This window comes from Sarcophilus harrisii, chromosome 5 (genome assembly GCF_902635505.1).
Source record: "Sarcophilus harrisii chromosome 5, mSarHar1.11, whole genome shotgun sequence".
Classification (NCBI taxonomy): Eukaryota; Metazoa; Chordata; class Mammalia; order Dasyuromorphia; family Dasyuridae; genus Sarcophilus; species Sarcophilus harrisii.
Window position 1 is genome coordinate 11,570,720 of NC_045430.1, and position 15,571 is coordinate 11,586,290.

Below are 15,571 nucleotides of genomic sequence, written 5' to 3' on the forward strand. Positions count from 1 at the left end.
AAGAGACAGAGCAAGAGAGAAAGAAAAAGAGAGAGAGACAAAGAGATAAGGAGAGAAAGAAAAAAGACAGAAAGAGAAAAGAGAGAGAGAAAGAAAAAGAGAAAGAAAAAAGAGACGGAGAAAGAGAAAGAAAGAAAAGGAGAAAGAGCGCAAAAGAGAATGAGAATAAATATAATATATTGATATAATTTCCAAGAATTGAGGTGTGTTTAAACTCAGCTCAACAATGAGCCAGTAATGGGGTTAGGGGAGCCCTTGCCCCACTGCAACACTAACAGTGCACATGACTTTGGGCAGCTCTACCTCACTTAAATCCAATTCACGGACAAGGGAAGATGTCAGTCATCTGGGATGTCATTGATGCCCTTGGAAAGCAAAGGTCAAATGGAATAATGCAAACCACACCTGACATTTGCAGGACATTTCCAGAGGGTTGAAACCTTTAGCTTACATCCTGTCATTTGAATCTCACAACAATTTTTGGGATGGACGCCATGAGTATTTTCATACTTATTTTACTGATGAGGAGAATGAGGCTCAATAAGTGGAGTGACTTGCCCAGGTTAACATGGCTAGTAAGGGTTTAAGGCAAGTTTTGAACCCAGGTCTTTGTGACGCCAGGCCCAGCACCATCTCCTCACAGACACAGCCTCAGGCTCATGATGACAAGGTTCTTTCCCTTTTTTTGGGGGGGGGGAGTATAACATAGGGCCATAGACTGAGAGTGAGATGTTTCTGGTGGAGTTTTTGTAGCCTGAAACTTGGGAGCGCAGAGGAAGGAATCAAAGGGAGAGCCATGGTACCATTGGGATGATTGGGCAGGGATGCTGGAAGGGAAGCCCCCATCCTGCATGTGCTGGGGCTCAGGGATGGGCCTAATGCCAGCAGAAAGCAAGCTCAGCCAGGGCTGTCATCCATGGAGTGTTCCAGACATCTCCCCCAAGGAAGAAGCAGATCTCAGGAAGGGGAAGTCCAGAAGCCCTTTGCCTTGTGGTCAGCATTTGGGCCAACGTTAGATACTGGCTCATCAGCCAATGACTTATTGAGCCTCCACAACTGCGGAGGTCGCGCCATATATATGGCTAACTCTACTGCCCATGGGGGATCACATCAACAACTTGCTATTGTGTGCAGATGTTTCCTTGCCACAAAGCAGTATCACTATGCTTTAATTACAACACGGGTTGTCAGGCTCCTTGAGTTCTGGGGAGGGCCGAGACATCCTTAGGGGGGGATGGGAAAGCCAGACCAGATACAATCGGCAGGTTCCCTTTGGGCTGGAGGGTCTTATACGTCACCCAGAGTTCTCCCACTGTCTGGGGTCCTCTACACGCAATTACTAGTTAGATGGGCTTGGGGAGGTCACTTCCTTTGTCTCATTTGCAAGAAGAAGCTGGGACTAGCTAGTCCCCCAGATCTCTTTTAACTCAAAATTCTATGGGCTCCCTTTTCTCTTACTTAACCAAGCACCTCACCCCTAACTATAGAGCTGAAGCAAAATCTCCCCACAGGCTCTGATGTCTGGTGTTAATTGGGCCACACCTTGTGTATTTATTTTCTGACCCTGCACCCTGATTTTAAATTTTTGGATTAATGCCTTTAATTTCTTGCACTTCTTTTAGTCATTTACTAAAACATTGCACACCCCCTCACATAGAACTCCTCTTCCTAATAAAATAAAGAGTAAAGAAAAGCCCAAGGACCGGAGTTTGGCGACTGGCCCTTTTAGTGTATTCAGCATCCCACTCCCACAGGCCGCCACTTCTCTATGGGGAGGAGGATTTGGGGTTTATATTCTTTTACTCCAAGACCACGCTGGCGGTGAATCCGAGTTCAGCTGCCTCCCTGTGTTATTTTTGCTCACTGGTCTCGTCCTCCTGAGTCTAACTCGTTCTTGGAGGAAAACGGTACAGTTCCTAATGGACATAGGCTGGTTTGATATTTGAACTATAATAAGCTAAAAAAAATACATCCTTCACAAAGTTTTGTCTCTTACCTTCAGGACATCTCCCGTGAGAAAACTCAGCTCGTCCTCTCCGGAGGCGTTGAAGTCAAACTTTGCAATGGCCTCCATGCTGCACTGGGGGGGGGGAGAGAGACAATCTGTTATTCCTCCTTTCTGCCTAGGCAGGGGCAGCTGTCCAGCTGGGGGGCTTCAGGGTCCTTGGACCAGTCCCCAAAGAGTGCCATTTGAAAACTCCAAGGTGGGAAATGTCACCGAGGGAAGTTCCGTTTCTAGTTCAGGCCCTAGAGAGCTGGGGAAGACATTTCCCTGCGTTCCACGGGTTCTCCCAAAGGCTGACCATTGACCACAAGGGCACAGGATGGCAAACCCTCCTCAACCTCCCCATTTCCCTTTTATCTTTTTTTTTTTTCCTTTGGGGGCGTTGCCAGCCCATCTCCTGTCAAGCCTGTTTCCTTCTGATAATGACCCAAAGCTAGACTAGCCCCTCAGGCTGGAAGTTCGAGAAGCTAAGCAGCTCAGTGGGGACAGTGAGACTGTCCTGCAAATTTTGTAGAGGTTTTTCCATGGCAACCAGACCAAAGGGAGCTTTTTTATGGTCCAGAGAATGGAAGCACCTTCATGGAGAGTTGAATGGTCTAATCCTGGTTTTATCAGGGTCAGTGAAATTATCTGGGAAAATCCATTTACCTCTTAAAATCTTGGCTTTACCATTTCTATAAAGGGATTAATATTAGCCACCTCTATTAAGTTCCCCTTCAAGGCTCAGTTCAAGGGCTGCTTCCCAGGGGGAGCCTTCTCTTATCTTCTTGGGGTCCTCTTTTTCCTTTTTCCTCAGATTATCTTCTATTATTTCATCTCTTTATATATTGTATCCTTCTGGAGAATGTAAGCACCTTAGACACAGATCTTGTTTTTTCATCGTCTCTGAACCCCAGCACTTGGAATAGGGCTATGCATACAGTAGGCATTTAATAAATGGATTCAACTCCATGGAAGTCTCTGAATCCCAACATCTGGCATAGAGCTAGTATAGTATACAGCATTTAATAAGTGGGCTCAAATCCTTTGAGGTTTCTGAACTCTAGCACTTGACCTAAGGCTAGCACACAGTAGGTTTTTAATAAATGGACTCAGACCCATTGAGGACATTGTTGAGGATAACTGAGCTCATTTACATGAAATGCCTCAAGAGAGAAATGCTTTCTAAATTCTTGTAATTATTGTCTTCTCTTCCCACCCCCACAATCAGGAGCGAAAGTCTTTCCCCCATCCTTAACCTGTATGTCTAAGGCCCTTTCTTCTTTTTTTTCTAATAAATTCATTTATTTTTAATACACATTGCTTTATGAATCATGTTGGGAGAGAAAAATCAGAGCAAAAGGGAAAACCATGAGAGAGATAAAAAAACAAACAAAAAAAACGAAATGAACATAGCATGTATTGATTTATATTCAGTCTTCATAACTTTCTGAATGTAGATGGTGTTTTCCATCCAAAGTGTACTGAAATTGCCTTGTATCACTGAACCGCTGAGAAGAACCAAAACTTTCACAATTGATCATCGCACATTGTTGCCATTACCGTGTACATTGTATTCCTGGTTCTGCTTCTTTCATTCAGCATCACTTCATGTAAATCTGTCCAGGCCTTTCTAAAATCAGCTTGTTCATCATTTTTTACAGAATAATAATATTCCTTTACTTTCATATACCACAACTTACTCGGCCAGTCCCCAATTGATGGGCATCGACTCATTTTCCAATTCTTTGCTATCACAAAAAGAGCTGCTACAAACAGTTTTTGCCCATGGTCCTTTTCCCTCCTAGGCTTTTCACTCATTAGGCTAATTATTTCATTAGCTTTCCAAGGGACTTCTAGAGAAACTCATCGATGTTTTCAGTGTGGAAAAGTTGGACATCTTAGAGCTCAGTGTGGAGATAGAATGAGAAGACGGGGCGAGAGAATAAAACTCAAAACCCCATGTCCAAAATGCAACCGAGGCTTTCACTGGGCCTCAGAATGTAGAGTGACCCAGAGAAATGAGAAGTAGGACCCAGCTCCTAGATATCATACAAAAGACAGATGAAGGGGCAGCTAAGTAGTGCAGTGGATAGAGCATCAGCCCTGAAGTCAGGAGGACCTGAGTTCAAATCTGACCTCAGACACTTAACATGTCCTAACTGTGTGACCCAGGGCAAGTCACTTAACCCCAATTGCCTCCACTCCAATTGACTCCAGATGAAGTATGATGGCAGCTGAAGTTACACCCAGAGAGTCTTTAGAAGGTCAGGACTCTGATGTGATCAATCAGCCTAAAAGTAATCACATGGCACAGAGAGATTACATGATCAACCAACAGAAAAGCAATGAGATAGCATCAAGGGATTACAGTTGGGGAGAATACAGGCTTCTCAACCCAACAGGGCCAGTGTCCAGTGCAAACAGCTCCAATGTAATTACCAGATGATGAGGAAAAATCCCAAAAGTGGTAAAGTGGTCTTCAGGCTATTCCTCCTACAGCTGCCACATTGATTTTTCTTTCTTTTTTTTTTTTTCTTTTTTAAGTTTTTTATTTTAAAACACATGCATAAGTAGTTTTCATCATTTACCCTTGCAAAAACTTAGGTTCCAATTTTTTTCCCTTCTCTTCCCCCCCATCCCCTCCCCTAGATGGCAAGTAATCCAATATATGTTAAATATGTAATTGCTCTATACATATTTATACAATTCTCTTGCTGCACAAGAAAAATCAGTTCAAAAAGAAAAAATTAAGAAAGAAAACAAAATGCAAGCAAACAACAAAAAGGGTGAGAATGTTATGTTGTGATCCACACTCAGTTCCCACAATCCTCTCTCTGGGTTCAGACCATTGGAACTGTCTTGAATCATCTCATTGTTGAAAAGAGCCACGTCCATCAGAATTGATCATTGTATAATCTTGCTGTTGCCGTGTACAATGGTCTCCTGATTTTGCTCACTTCCCTCAGCCTCAGTTCATCTAAGTCTCTGAATTCCTCCTGCTGGTCATTTCTTACAGAGCAATAATATTCCATCACATTCACATACCATAACTTACTTAGCCATTCTCCAATTGATGGGATCTACTCAGTTTCCAGTTTCTTGCCACTACAAAAAGGGCTGTCACAAACATTTTTGCACATGTGGGTCCCTTTCCCTCCTTTAAGATCTCTTTGGGATATAATTCCAGTAGAAACACTGCTGGGTCAAAGGGTATGGCTAGTTTGATAACCCTTCACATATAGTTCCATATTGCTCCCCAGAATCACATTGATTTTTCTAACACACGGTGAGCAGTATTTCCTACAAAACAGAGGCAGGATGGGTCAGGGGAAAGTAAGCTGGATTTGGAGTCACCGACCTGCCTCCCTGTTTACTACTTGTGTGACCTTGGCCAAGGTCCATGGGCCTTATCAGCAAAAAGAACCTCTGAGGTTTCTTCCAACTCTAAAAGCTCCGTTACTCCTCTACTCAAAAAGCTGCTCTGGCTCCCTATTGCTCCTTGGAGAAGGTACAGAAATCTCTGCTTGACAACTAAAGCTCTCCATAGTCTGGTTTCCGAACTGATTCAACATTACTGTTCCCAACAGACCAGGTCCTCCAGTCATCAAACTGTTCTCTGTTCACAACAAGCCACTTTCTAGCTCCATGCTTTTGCCTGGGCTGTTACCCATCTCTGGAACGCCCTACCTCACATCTGCTTCTTAGATCCCCTACCTCTCTTTGTGGAAAAGAGCCTTTCTATATCTCTCTTGCTGTCTGTCCTCCACCCCAATCCTCAAATACCTTTACGTGTGGGTGCCTGGCTTTTAGATCTACAAAGGCCTTTAGAGGGCATCTGGTCTAGTTCCCTCACTTTACAGATGAGGAAACCGAGACTCCAGTTCATCAAGTATGTGACTTTAGAAAAATCACACTTTAGAACAGTCGGGTCCATTGATTCCCAGGGTGCTCTCTCCACCATGTCATGACATAGTGCCAGGTGCAGCGCAGAAGCAGCTTGATGTAGTGAATAGAGTGCTGGGCTTGGAGTCAGGAAGACATAATTGAGAATTCTGTCTCAGATACATCTCACCTGTGACTCTGGACAAGTCACTTAGCCCTGTCTGCCTCAGTTTCCCCATCTGTAAAGTGAGCTGGAGAAGAAAATAGCAAACTGTTCCAGTTTATGTCAAAAAAAAAAAACAAACAAATAAACCTAAATGGGGTCACAAAGAGGAGTCAGACAAAACTGAGCAACGGGACCTTAAGCAAGTCACTTAGCCCCATCTGCCTCAGTTTCCCCACCTGTAAAATGAATTGGAAAAGGAAATGGCAAATCACTCCAGTTTCTCTGCCAAGAAAACTCCAAATGGGGTCACAAAGAGGAGTCAGACATGACTGAGCAAATGCCTTAAGCAAGTCATTTAGCCCATCTGCCTCAGTTTTCTCATCTGTAAAATGGGGCTAATAAGAGCTCTGACCTCCCAGAAATGTTGCGAGGATCAAATGAAACAAAATATTCTTAAGGCTCTAGAAACGCGAGCTACAACAGATGCTCGGTAGCTGTGTTGAATTGGCTCTTGAGCTTCATCTTATGACGGTGGCCGGTTTAGCCTCTGTGACCCTGGAATCCTTGGGCCTCTGCAGCAAGGAGACTCCCTGTCAGGAAGACTGGAATCCTCAGTGCTGCAGTTTGGCAACAGAAACCTTGCTGCTGCTGGAAAGCTGACCGTGTCCTGAACACTCACTGGAGCTTGGCTAACAAACGGCTCTCCAGCAGGAAGCGCTCTCAACTACCAGTAACCGGGACGGTGGCTCCCCCCGCTTCTGTGGCATCCCGTCTGAGCTGGGGGGCTGGGACACAGGTAGATGAGGGAAGGGACCTGGGCTGGGGATACCAGGGAGCCCTCCCCTCCTTCTCTTCTGTATGATCAAAAATGGCCATTAGATGCCCACAGACTGATGGCATGACTGACACCAAAATAGATTTCTAGTCCACTCCACTTTAGTTCCTTAGATGTGTATGAAGCCTGGATGGGTTCCGATCCTACCCTTTGTAGCCCTGCTTCTCTGGGACCACAAGAGGCAGCCTGCTGTGGTGGGCTTGAAGTCGGGAGGATGTGCATTCCAATCCTACTTTGGACATTAGCTATGTGACCTGGAAAATACTTTCCTTTGGGTCTCAGTTTGCTTTTCTGTAAGGTGAGAGCCTCTGAAGGCCTCCCACCTTTAAGGCTACCATCTGCTATGTTCCCTAAGCTTTCTAGTGTTTTAAATAGAAAATCCTAAAGAAACAATGAAAAAACTAAGTAAACCATCATTTCATTTACAAAAAAGTAATTTCTTCCTTCTTTTCCAATATTTATTCCTCAATTTTTTTTGTCATATTGAGTTATCTAGTTATTTCTAGCACCAAATACTGACTAGTAGCGGCGATAGTAGCCCTCTTTGCTGTCCCTTCGATCTCACTAGAAAGGCCGATTTGTTTATTTTCCAGACGCCTCCTGACTTTGGACTGGGATGTTAGGGCGGGGTCCCGTGCGCTTCTGGAGGAAATGGCCACTTGGGTCCTTCTGCTATTTTCTTGGGGTATAGAGGACGTGAGGTAAACTATAATCCAGTGACAATTTCAGTGCTTCCTAAGTGGTGCTATTCCAGATGCCATCTTCCTGGTCCGACAGGGTTTGGGTCCCACATGGGTCTGCCCCCGTTGGTGTTCCAGCAGCCTGATGCTGGACTTAGCCGTTATCAGTTGGTCAGGGAGCTCTGCTGATTTGGGATTTCTTTCTTGATTATTCCACCTATGCTAGAGTCAGAACTGCTTCTGAATCTGCTCCTGGCTCTGCACAGTGTCTACAAATGCTTAACCAGCATCCTTAGGCACAAGTTCCCCATTCCACTCTGGTTCACGCTAGGGATCGGAGCAGTGAATGACAGAATTATCCACCTGTTCCCGCATTAAGCAGGGTCCTGACCCCATGCAGTCTGGGTCTGGGACCTCTTCTTGCCTTGGTGCACAGGCTATATTTCCTCTCAATTCCTGTTCTCCTGCCTAAATACTACTGTGTCTCCTTTGCTAATCTCACTATTTTTTGAAAACATCTTAAAAATAATTCTCGATTGGGTGCATTCTCAGATCTTTCTGGGAGAGGTTTATTGGGGTGCAACCAGGTTCGTTCTGCATTCTACCTGTCTTTAATTGAAAAATAAGGCACCTGACATCCCAAAAGGGAGCCCAAAGTCAAGGGAGGTATGTGTGGAGCTTGGAACCCAGAGCCAACGCTCTTTGCAGGCTGCCTTTCTAGGGAAGCTCACCAGGAGATGTCACTCCTGGAAGTCCTGCTGCACCCTAAGCCTGCAGCATCTTTTCAGGAGTCTTAAAGATGACCAATCTCTGGCTCAAAAAAGCTGCGGTACCCAGAGTCCCACATGGGAGGGATTCTGTCCAGCAGAGGGCAGCAGGGCTCACCAAGCAGCCTCCAAATCCATGCTTTTCCCAGGAAAGATTTCAACTAATCCAGCAAAGCCTCCCATGGGGAGCTGGGATTTATTTTTTTTCCCCCTTCCCCCTCCCCACAATGAAGATGGGGGTGGGAATTCAGAGAGACTCCCCTGGAACCCCTTGGGAGGGATCCTCCAGGTTCAAAGATTTTCTCCTTTGGGTACCCACAGTACAAGGAGAAGCCTGGGCAATGGGCAGAGAACTGGCTTTCAGTCCCCACGTGTGACCTTGAACAAGGTCCTCTACCTCCCCCAGCCTCAGTTTCCCCATGTGTAAAACTAGAGCCCTCTTATCCTTTCCAGAGCCGCCACTCCATGACCGGTGTTCAATTCCCTGTTCTTCTGCTTGCTCCTGGTGGCTCTGGCTAAGTCACTTATGCTCCCAGTCCTGGGAGCTATAAAATGTGGGGCTGGGGGAGTTGTAGCTGTGACCGACTGGTCCATGAACAAAAGGGGACAATTATGCCCCTAAAAGCCTCCCAGGTCTGAGGGGAAGGACTTGAGTAGCCACCAAATGCTGTTTTGCTAAGTAGAGCTGGCCCCAAGGGTGGCTGGGAGACTCCATGTCAGGGACTCCTTAAACATCAGCAGCCACTGTCCAGTTCAACCTTCTCCTTTGACAGAGAAGGGAGCTGAGGTCAGGAAGGCGAGCTACCCAAGATCATACAGCCAGACACCAGAGCCCAGACTGATGTTCTTGCCTTGCTCAAAGAAATCTCCATTTAAAAAGCAATTTTACCCATTCAGGACATCTTACCTTTCCCCGTCCATAGCTAACCCATTCATTTTCCCCTTGTAAGCCCCAGGAAGGCATTAATCCCTGGAACGAGTGGTCTGAGGGAAAGCTGTGGCTGGAAGACAATTCTCCATGGTTTGTCAGGGAACAATCATCCATTAGTTGCTGATCTGCCTATGCCGGACTAGCAGGGGAGCATCCCCGTAGGCCCTTCTTCATGGCCCCCACCCGGCCCGTGTTCAGGTAGGCTCCCCAAGCGGCCATTCAGCCTTGCTCCCGGCTCTGGACTTTCTGAAAGTAGCCAGCAGGGATGTCTGCCGTGACAAATGACAAATGGCTAGGGAATGGCGGGGAGAGATGGAGAGCTGTTGGCAACGGCAGGAGAAGAATGGGCAGTGCCGTATTTCCTCACTGCCTGACAAATGGTCCGACATGGCTGTCCATCCACGTGGAGGCCGCTAATGAAACCCCTTAGGTGGGTCCGGACCTGGATCTCCCCGAGATCCGTAGGCTCCATGGAGCCTAGATTTGGTGTCTCTCGTTGCAAAGGTGAAGAAACAGATCCAGAGAGGTGCAGACACTTAGAGTCAGAGCAGAGCAGGTACGGGGGCACCTAGCCCACCCCTCTCATTTTCTAGAGGTCACTTAGACCCAGGGATGATGGTGATCGAGGGTGCCGTTTCCCAGGCTACCCAAGGAGTAAGTGGCCGAGTCAGGATTTGAATCTTCTGCTTCCAAATCTAGTGCCTTCTCCCCACGGACGAGACCATGCCAGTTCTGGCCCCCCCCCCACCTCGGCCGACACCCTGCTTTCTCCAGTGCCAGTTTCCTATTTGGGAACTCTGAGAGCATGGGGCAATTTGGCTGCCACTCTCAAGGAAGGTAATGCTTGCCTCCTCACGTCCTCCATTCTCCTGCCTGGCGCTGCGGGCCCTGCCTGGCTCCCAAGATTGCATTTTTCTCATGAATGCCTTTCCTCTTTTTTAAATCATCTCCCTCTTCTTTCTGAGAGAGGTTTTTATAGAGAGAATGAGGGAGGAGGAAGGGAGGGGAGCAGCCTTCGAGTCCACTTGGCTCATTTTCAGAGGAAGAAAGTGAAGGCTGAAGGTAAAGATATCACATAGGTAGTCGGTATCTAAGCTAGGATATGAACTCAGAACCCCTGACCACAAAGACAGCCCCTTTTAACTATTCCATCTGTCTCCTTTTATTTGGAGGGATTTTTGTACGTTGCTAATGACAAAGTACTTTGGTTAGATTCCCCAGAATTACCCGTCACTTGGTTCTCTCTTCAGCCTTGAGGATGAGCCTCGAAACAAATGCTAGAGGTCAGAGACAGAGCTATTTCTGTCTCCTTTTATTTGAAGATAATATTTAAATTCCTTAATTTGGCACTCAAGGCCTTCCATAATCTGAGTCTGATTTGCTTTTTCTGTTTTTTACTTCTTCCCAATAAGTACTCCAGGAATACTGATCCAGTCACCGTCCCCAAAATATATCTGGCTCTTTCCCACCTCTAAACCTTTGCTTATGTGGGGATCATTTCCTTACTTTCTTCCACATTCTCCCCAAGCTTCAAGGTTTCTCTTCTTTTATGTTAAAATCTATGTTAAATCCAATAGATGTATATATATATATATTTATGCAGTTATCTTGTTGCATGAGAAAAATTGCATCAAGAAAGAAGGAAAAAAAACTGAGAAAGAAAACAAAATGTAAGCAAACATCAATAGAGAGTGAGAATGCTGTGTTGTGGTCCACACTCAGTTCCCATGGGTGTAGATGGCCATCTTCTTCACAAGATCATTGGAACTGATCTGAATCATCTCATTGTTGGAAACCTCCATCAGAATTGATCAGCACATAATCTTCTTGTTGAAAGGCCTTCTTGAAGCCTTCTCTGGTCATTTTTTTTTTTCTTTTTTTCCTGAGGCAGTTGGGGTTAAGTGACTTGCTCAGGGTCACACAGCTAGGAAGTATTAAGTGTCTGAGGCCAGATTTGAACTCAGGTCCTCCTGACTTCAGGGATGGTTCTCTATCCACTGTGCCATGTAGCTGCCCCATTCTCTGGTCATTCTTGACCAAGAACCTTCTCTCTTTTCAACCAGATGTTCATCTGGCAAACATCTCGGCAAAACATTGGATAAAATCTCTCATTATATACTTGCTGAGATGCAGGGGTGAGTGACGGATGATTTTACATGAAGATAGATTCACAGTCGTCTGAATCATCTCTGCCGAGACGAATGAATAGATCCGTGTCTCAGACAGATGTACTGTGGATGTCTCGTTGGGCTCTGTCCTAAGATCTGCTGTATGTGACATTTAAATAATGGCTCAGAAGTAATTAATTAAACATCAAACGCATGCTTACCAATGACTCAGACGACTGGAGGTAGGTTGCAGTAGCTGGTGCGCCGGGTGGAAGAATCAGGATTCCAAATTGGGCTGGAATGGTGATTCGGACCTACAGGATGGAACCAAAGGGGGACAAATGTAAACTTCTTTACTGTAGCTCAAAAAGTAAACAGCCCAACGATAGGGTCTATGTGTAAAAGAGGCGGACTTTAATGAAAAACTCAACGTGTTATAGCTGCATGATCCTGCATGAAAAAGAATTTTATTTCTGTGATTCAATTTCCTGAAAATGAAGGGTATGGAATTGGTCTCTTTCAGCTCAAATTACCATGTTATTGCTTTTAAAAAGTTTAATATTATTCTAGGTTTCTGTAAGAAAATAGCAAAATATCTCAAGAGTTCTACCATATTGTATGGGTCAGGATTCCTCTGGAGTTTTCTGCATTTCAGAAGGGAAGGGAAAAATTGGAGAAGGAGAAGATGAGAAGGATAGTAGTGGATCCTGTGCCATGTGATAACAGGTAGAAGGACATGAATCAATAAGCATTTATTAAGTGCCTATTGTGTGCCAGGCCCTGTGTTGAGTACTGGAGCTTAAGTTGCAGGCACAGTCTCGCCTAGGATACAAGGTGACACAAAAGAGTAAAGCTTCTTAAACCATGGGTTGTGACCCCACATGGGGTTACATAACAATGTAGAGGTCATGAAAAATTTGACAATAATAAAAAGTAAAAAAAAAAAAATCCCACCAAGATTTAATTTATTTTTATTATTTTATTTTATTTCACTTTTTTTCGCTGAGGCAATTGTGGTTAAATGCCTTGCCCAGTGTCACACAGCTAGGAGGTGTTAAGTGTCTGAGATCAGATTTAAACTCAGGTCCTCTGACTTCAAGACTGGTGCTCTATCCATTGTACCACCTAGCTGCCTCCGGATCATCCATTTATTAAACACCTCCTGTGTACTAGGTAGGATACAGAGACAAAGAATGAATCAGTTCCTACTCTCCCAAGACAAATAGAAAAGAGCTATAGGAAAAAATACTAAATAAATGTCAGGTAGTCTGGGGAGATTATGAGAAAGCTGCTTCCCATGAGCTAAATCCCGATAGTTTGATTTAATAGTATAGCCATAAAAATTAGTCCTCATTCCCAAACAAGGCCTCCCTCCCCATTCCCCTTCCCCCTAGACCTTTGACCTGGAGGAGAATTATGGCCGAGTGCTTGAGACGCCCCATGGGCTGCACAACTGTCCACTGATGGGAATCCCAATTAGGGAGCAAAATGGCGGAGGGGATTTGCTGTTTGCAATGGTCGATTCTTCCTGGAATCTCCAAGGAGGCTCCTCATTGCCTTTTTCAGAGGTAGCCTGGGGTGGAGGGGGGTTGGAAAGATCACTGGGACCTTTCCCCAAAGTCCAGGATCGAGGCTGTGTCACACTAAGTCACTTTCTGCCTGAGACCTTCCTCATTTGTAAAATGCCCTCAATTGATCTTTTCTAAAACTTGTTTGTATATTGACGGTTACATTATGAGCTCTTCTGAGAGCAGGAACTGGTTTTTCCCCCCTTTCTTTGAATCCTCAGCATTCAACCCAATGCCTGGCACATAGTCATAATCAACCAATTTTTGTCAAGTACCTACTATGAGGTAGCTAGATAATACAGTAGACAGCTCAGAGTCTGGAGTCAGGAAGATCCGAATTCAAATCCAGCCTCAACCACTTATTAGCTATGTGACTCTGGGCACATTACTTAACCTCAATTTTCTCAACTCTTAAATGGCGATAATAATCTTACTTATCTCCCAGGATCGTCGAGAGGGTCAAATGAGCTCACATTTGTAATGAGTTTAGCACATAGTAGGTGCTTTGTAAATGCTTGCTCCCCTCTACCCTATTATGACTTATAGGGTTTTTCCAAGGATCAAAAGAAATGGAAATAATTTGCAAGCCTTCATGTGGGCTGTGTTAGTGTCAGCTGCTATAATTATTGTTCATGATGTTTAAATGTCAACTGCCATATTTGCCTATGAGTGACAAGCCCAGATTTTTTCCTTTGATTAATATTTGTGGGTTATATTATTAATATACCCGTATCACAGTCTCCTAATGGGACAGGGCCCATGGCATCCAATTTTATCTAATTCAGGAACTATTTAGCAGCATGAGATCACAGATTTAGAGTTTGAACAGACCTCAAAGACCACAAACTCCAACTCTTTCCTTTTACAGATTAGGAAACTGAGCTCATATAACTTGCCAAAGTCACACAGGAGCTGGTGACAGAAAATAAATTCAAATTCTCATCCTCTGCTTCCAAATCCAGTTTTCTTTCCACTGCACCGGGCTATATAATCATAACTAGATTTTTTTTTCTAGTGCTTTAAGGTCTGTGAAACATTTTTAACCAATTTCATCTCATTTTATCTTCATAGTGACCCTGGGAGATTGGTGTGTTCCCATTTTACAGTTGAGGAAACTAAATGAAATGACTTTTTCAGAGTCATACAGCTAAGCATCTGAGGCTGTCTTCCTGATATCAGGCTCAATATTTGGTGGACTATATCCCTCCTAGCTTCTTAACAGAACACTCTTCTTGAAAAAGCCCTGTCAGTGGAGCAAGGTAGAGACTTTTTATTGTCCAGACCCGAGAGACATTTCAACTCCTGGCGTGGAAATGCCCTCTGTTCATCTTTAGTAGAAAAGTCATCTATAACGGATTCATTTAGAATTTTCTTCAATTTTAATTTATATTGATATACTTTATTATTGTTGTTTTTAATTTTGTTTCCCAATTATCTCTTTTCCTCTCACCCCAGAAAACTATCCATCCCTTACAGCAAAAAATAAAAAAGACGGTAGGAGAATGGGGTTCCACAGAATTAAGTTTTGATGTAATCTGGTAGTATATACAATGTTCTACACCCATGGGCTCCCACCTCTACAACACAAGGATGGGCACATTTTCTCATTCTTTTCTAGGGCTAGGCTTGGTCATTTTAACTGTAAAGGGTTCAGTTTTATATAACTTCTTATCTAAGAGACTGCTAAAGGGGGAAAATGGAGAGGCAATTTGGTACAGGGAAGAGGGCAGTGTTCTTAGAGTTAGAAGACCTGCTATTCTGCTTCTAGGCAACTCACTGAACTTCCCTCAGCCTCAGTTTTCTCATTTGTAAAACAGAAATGATATTAGTATGGTTGTGGTAAGGATCAAATGAGATTTATATATATATATATACACACACACACATACACATACACACACACACACGTAAGTATAAATAAATTTCATGTGTTCATGCTAGGTAGATAGTGCTTTTATAAATCTTAAAAGTGCTCCAGAAACACTAGCTATCATTTCTTTTATTACTCCAATTCTCCTTCCTGCTTTTGCTTTTTTGGCTGCACGGCTTTCCCTGCCGTGCTAACAGCTGCTGTCTTCCAAGCAGTCTGGGGGTGATATCATGGCCAAGGGGTGAACTCACTGACCTGACATTAGGGGAGGTGTGAGAGGGGCTCACTCACTGGTCTACAGTGTCATGAAGAATGACAGGAAGCACGGAGCCCAAATAATTTGCCACAAATGATGAATTGCTTCAAGAAAATCAAACCCAACTATCTTCAAGTCCTAACACTTGTAATAAAAATCACATGTAAGAAAATGAAGGAAAGAAGGTTCAGTGCTCCCTTTTTACTGGTTGACATCCCAATGAGAGGGATGGGGACATGGATATACGATTTCTTTGGTATAGGGGACTCCCAGGTGAGAAAACCCCTTTTATGGAAGCCGGTAGACAGCTATGTTCAGGGGCCACTCAATACATATCGACTATAAAACTATTAAGCTCTTACAGTCTTAAACAGTTGTCTGGGGAAGTTAAATTGGTCTTCAATTAAATTGAATTGACCCTTATTGAGAAGTTAAATGATCCTTCACCCTCACAGGGGAAGGAAGAAAGATCTTAGACTAACATAAACAACAAAAAGATAAAGCAGCTGAATAATGAGAGA

At 44.2% G+C, this 15,571-nt stretch overlaps 1 protein-coding gene across 3 annotated transcripts in view; it reads right to left on the reverse strand.

The window, feature by feature from the left end:
• Positions 1-15,571, reverse strand: part of GRAP2 (GRB2 related adaptor protein 2) — a 91,443-nt gene that overhangs the window by 24,999 nt on the left and 50,873 nt on the right. For 2 of the 3 annotated variants that reach the window (XM_003770994.4, XM_031937920.1), the window contains exons 2-3: positions 11,578-11,670; positions 1,997-2,080 (exon numbers count right to left, since the gene is read on the reverse strand). In XM_003770994.4, the coding sequence (XP_003771042.1) occupies positions 1,997-2,074 (78 nt within the window). In that variant the 5' untranslated portion in view covers positions 2,075-2,080; positions 11,578-11,670. Of the gene's footprint in view, positions 1-1,996; positions 2,444-11,577; positions 11,671-15,571 lie in introns of those variants that run through there. The other variant, XM_023504348.2, reaches the window with a different exon arrangement.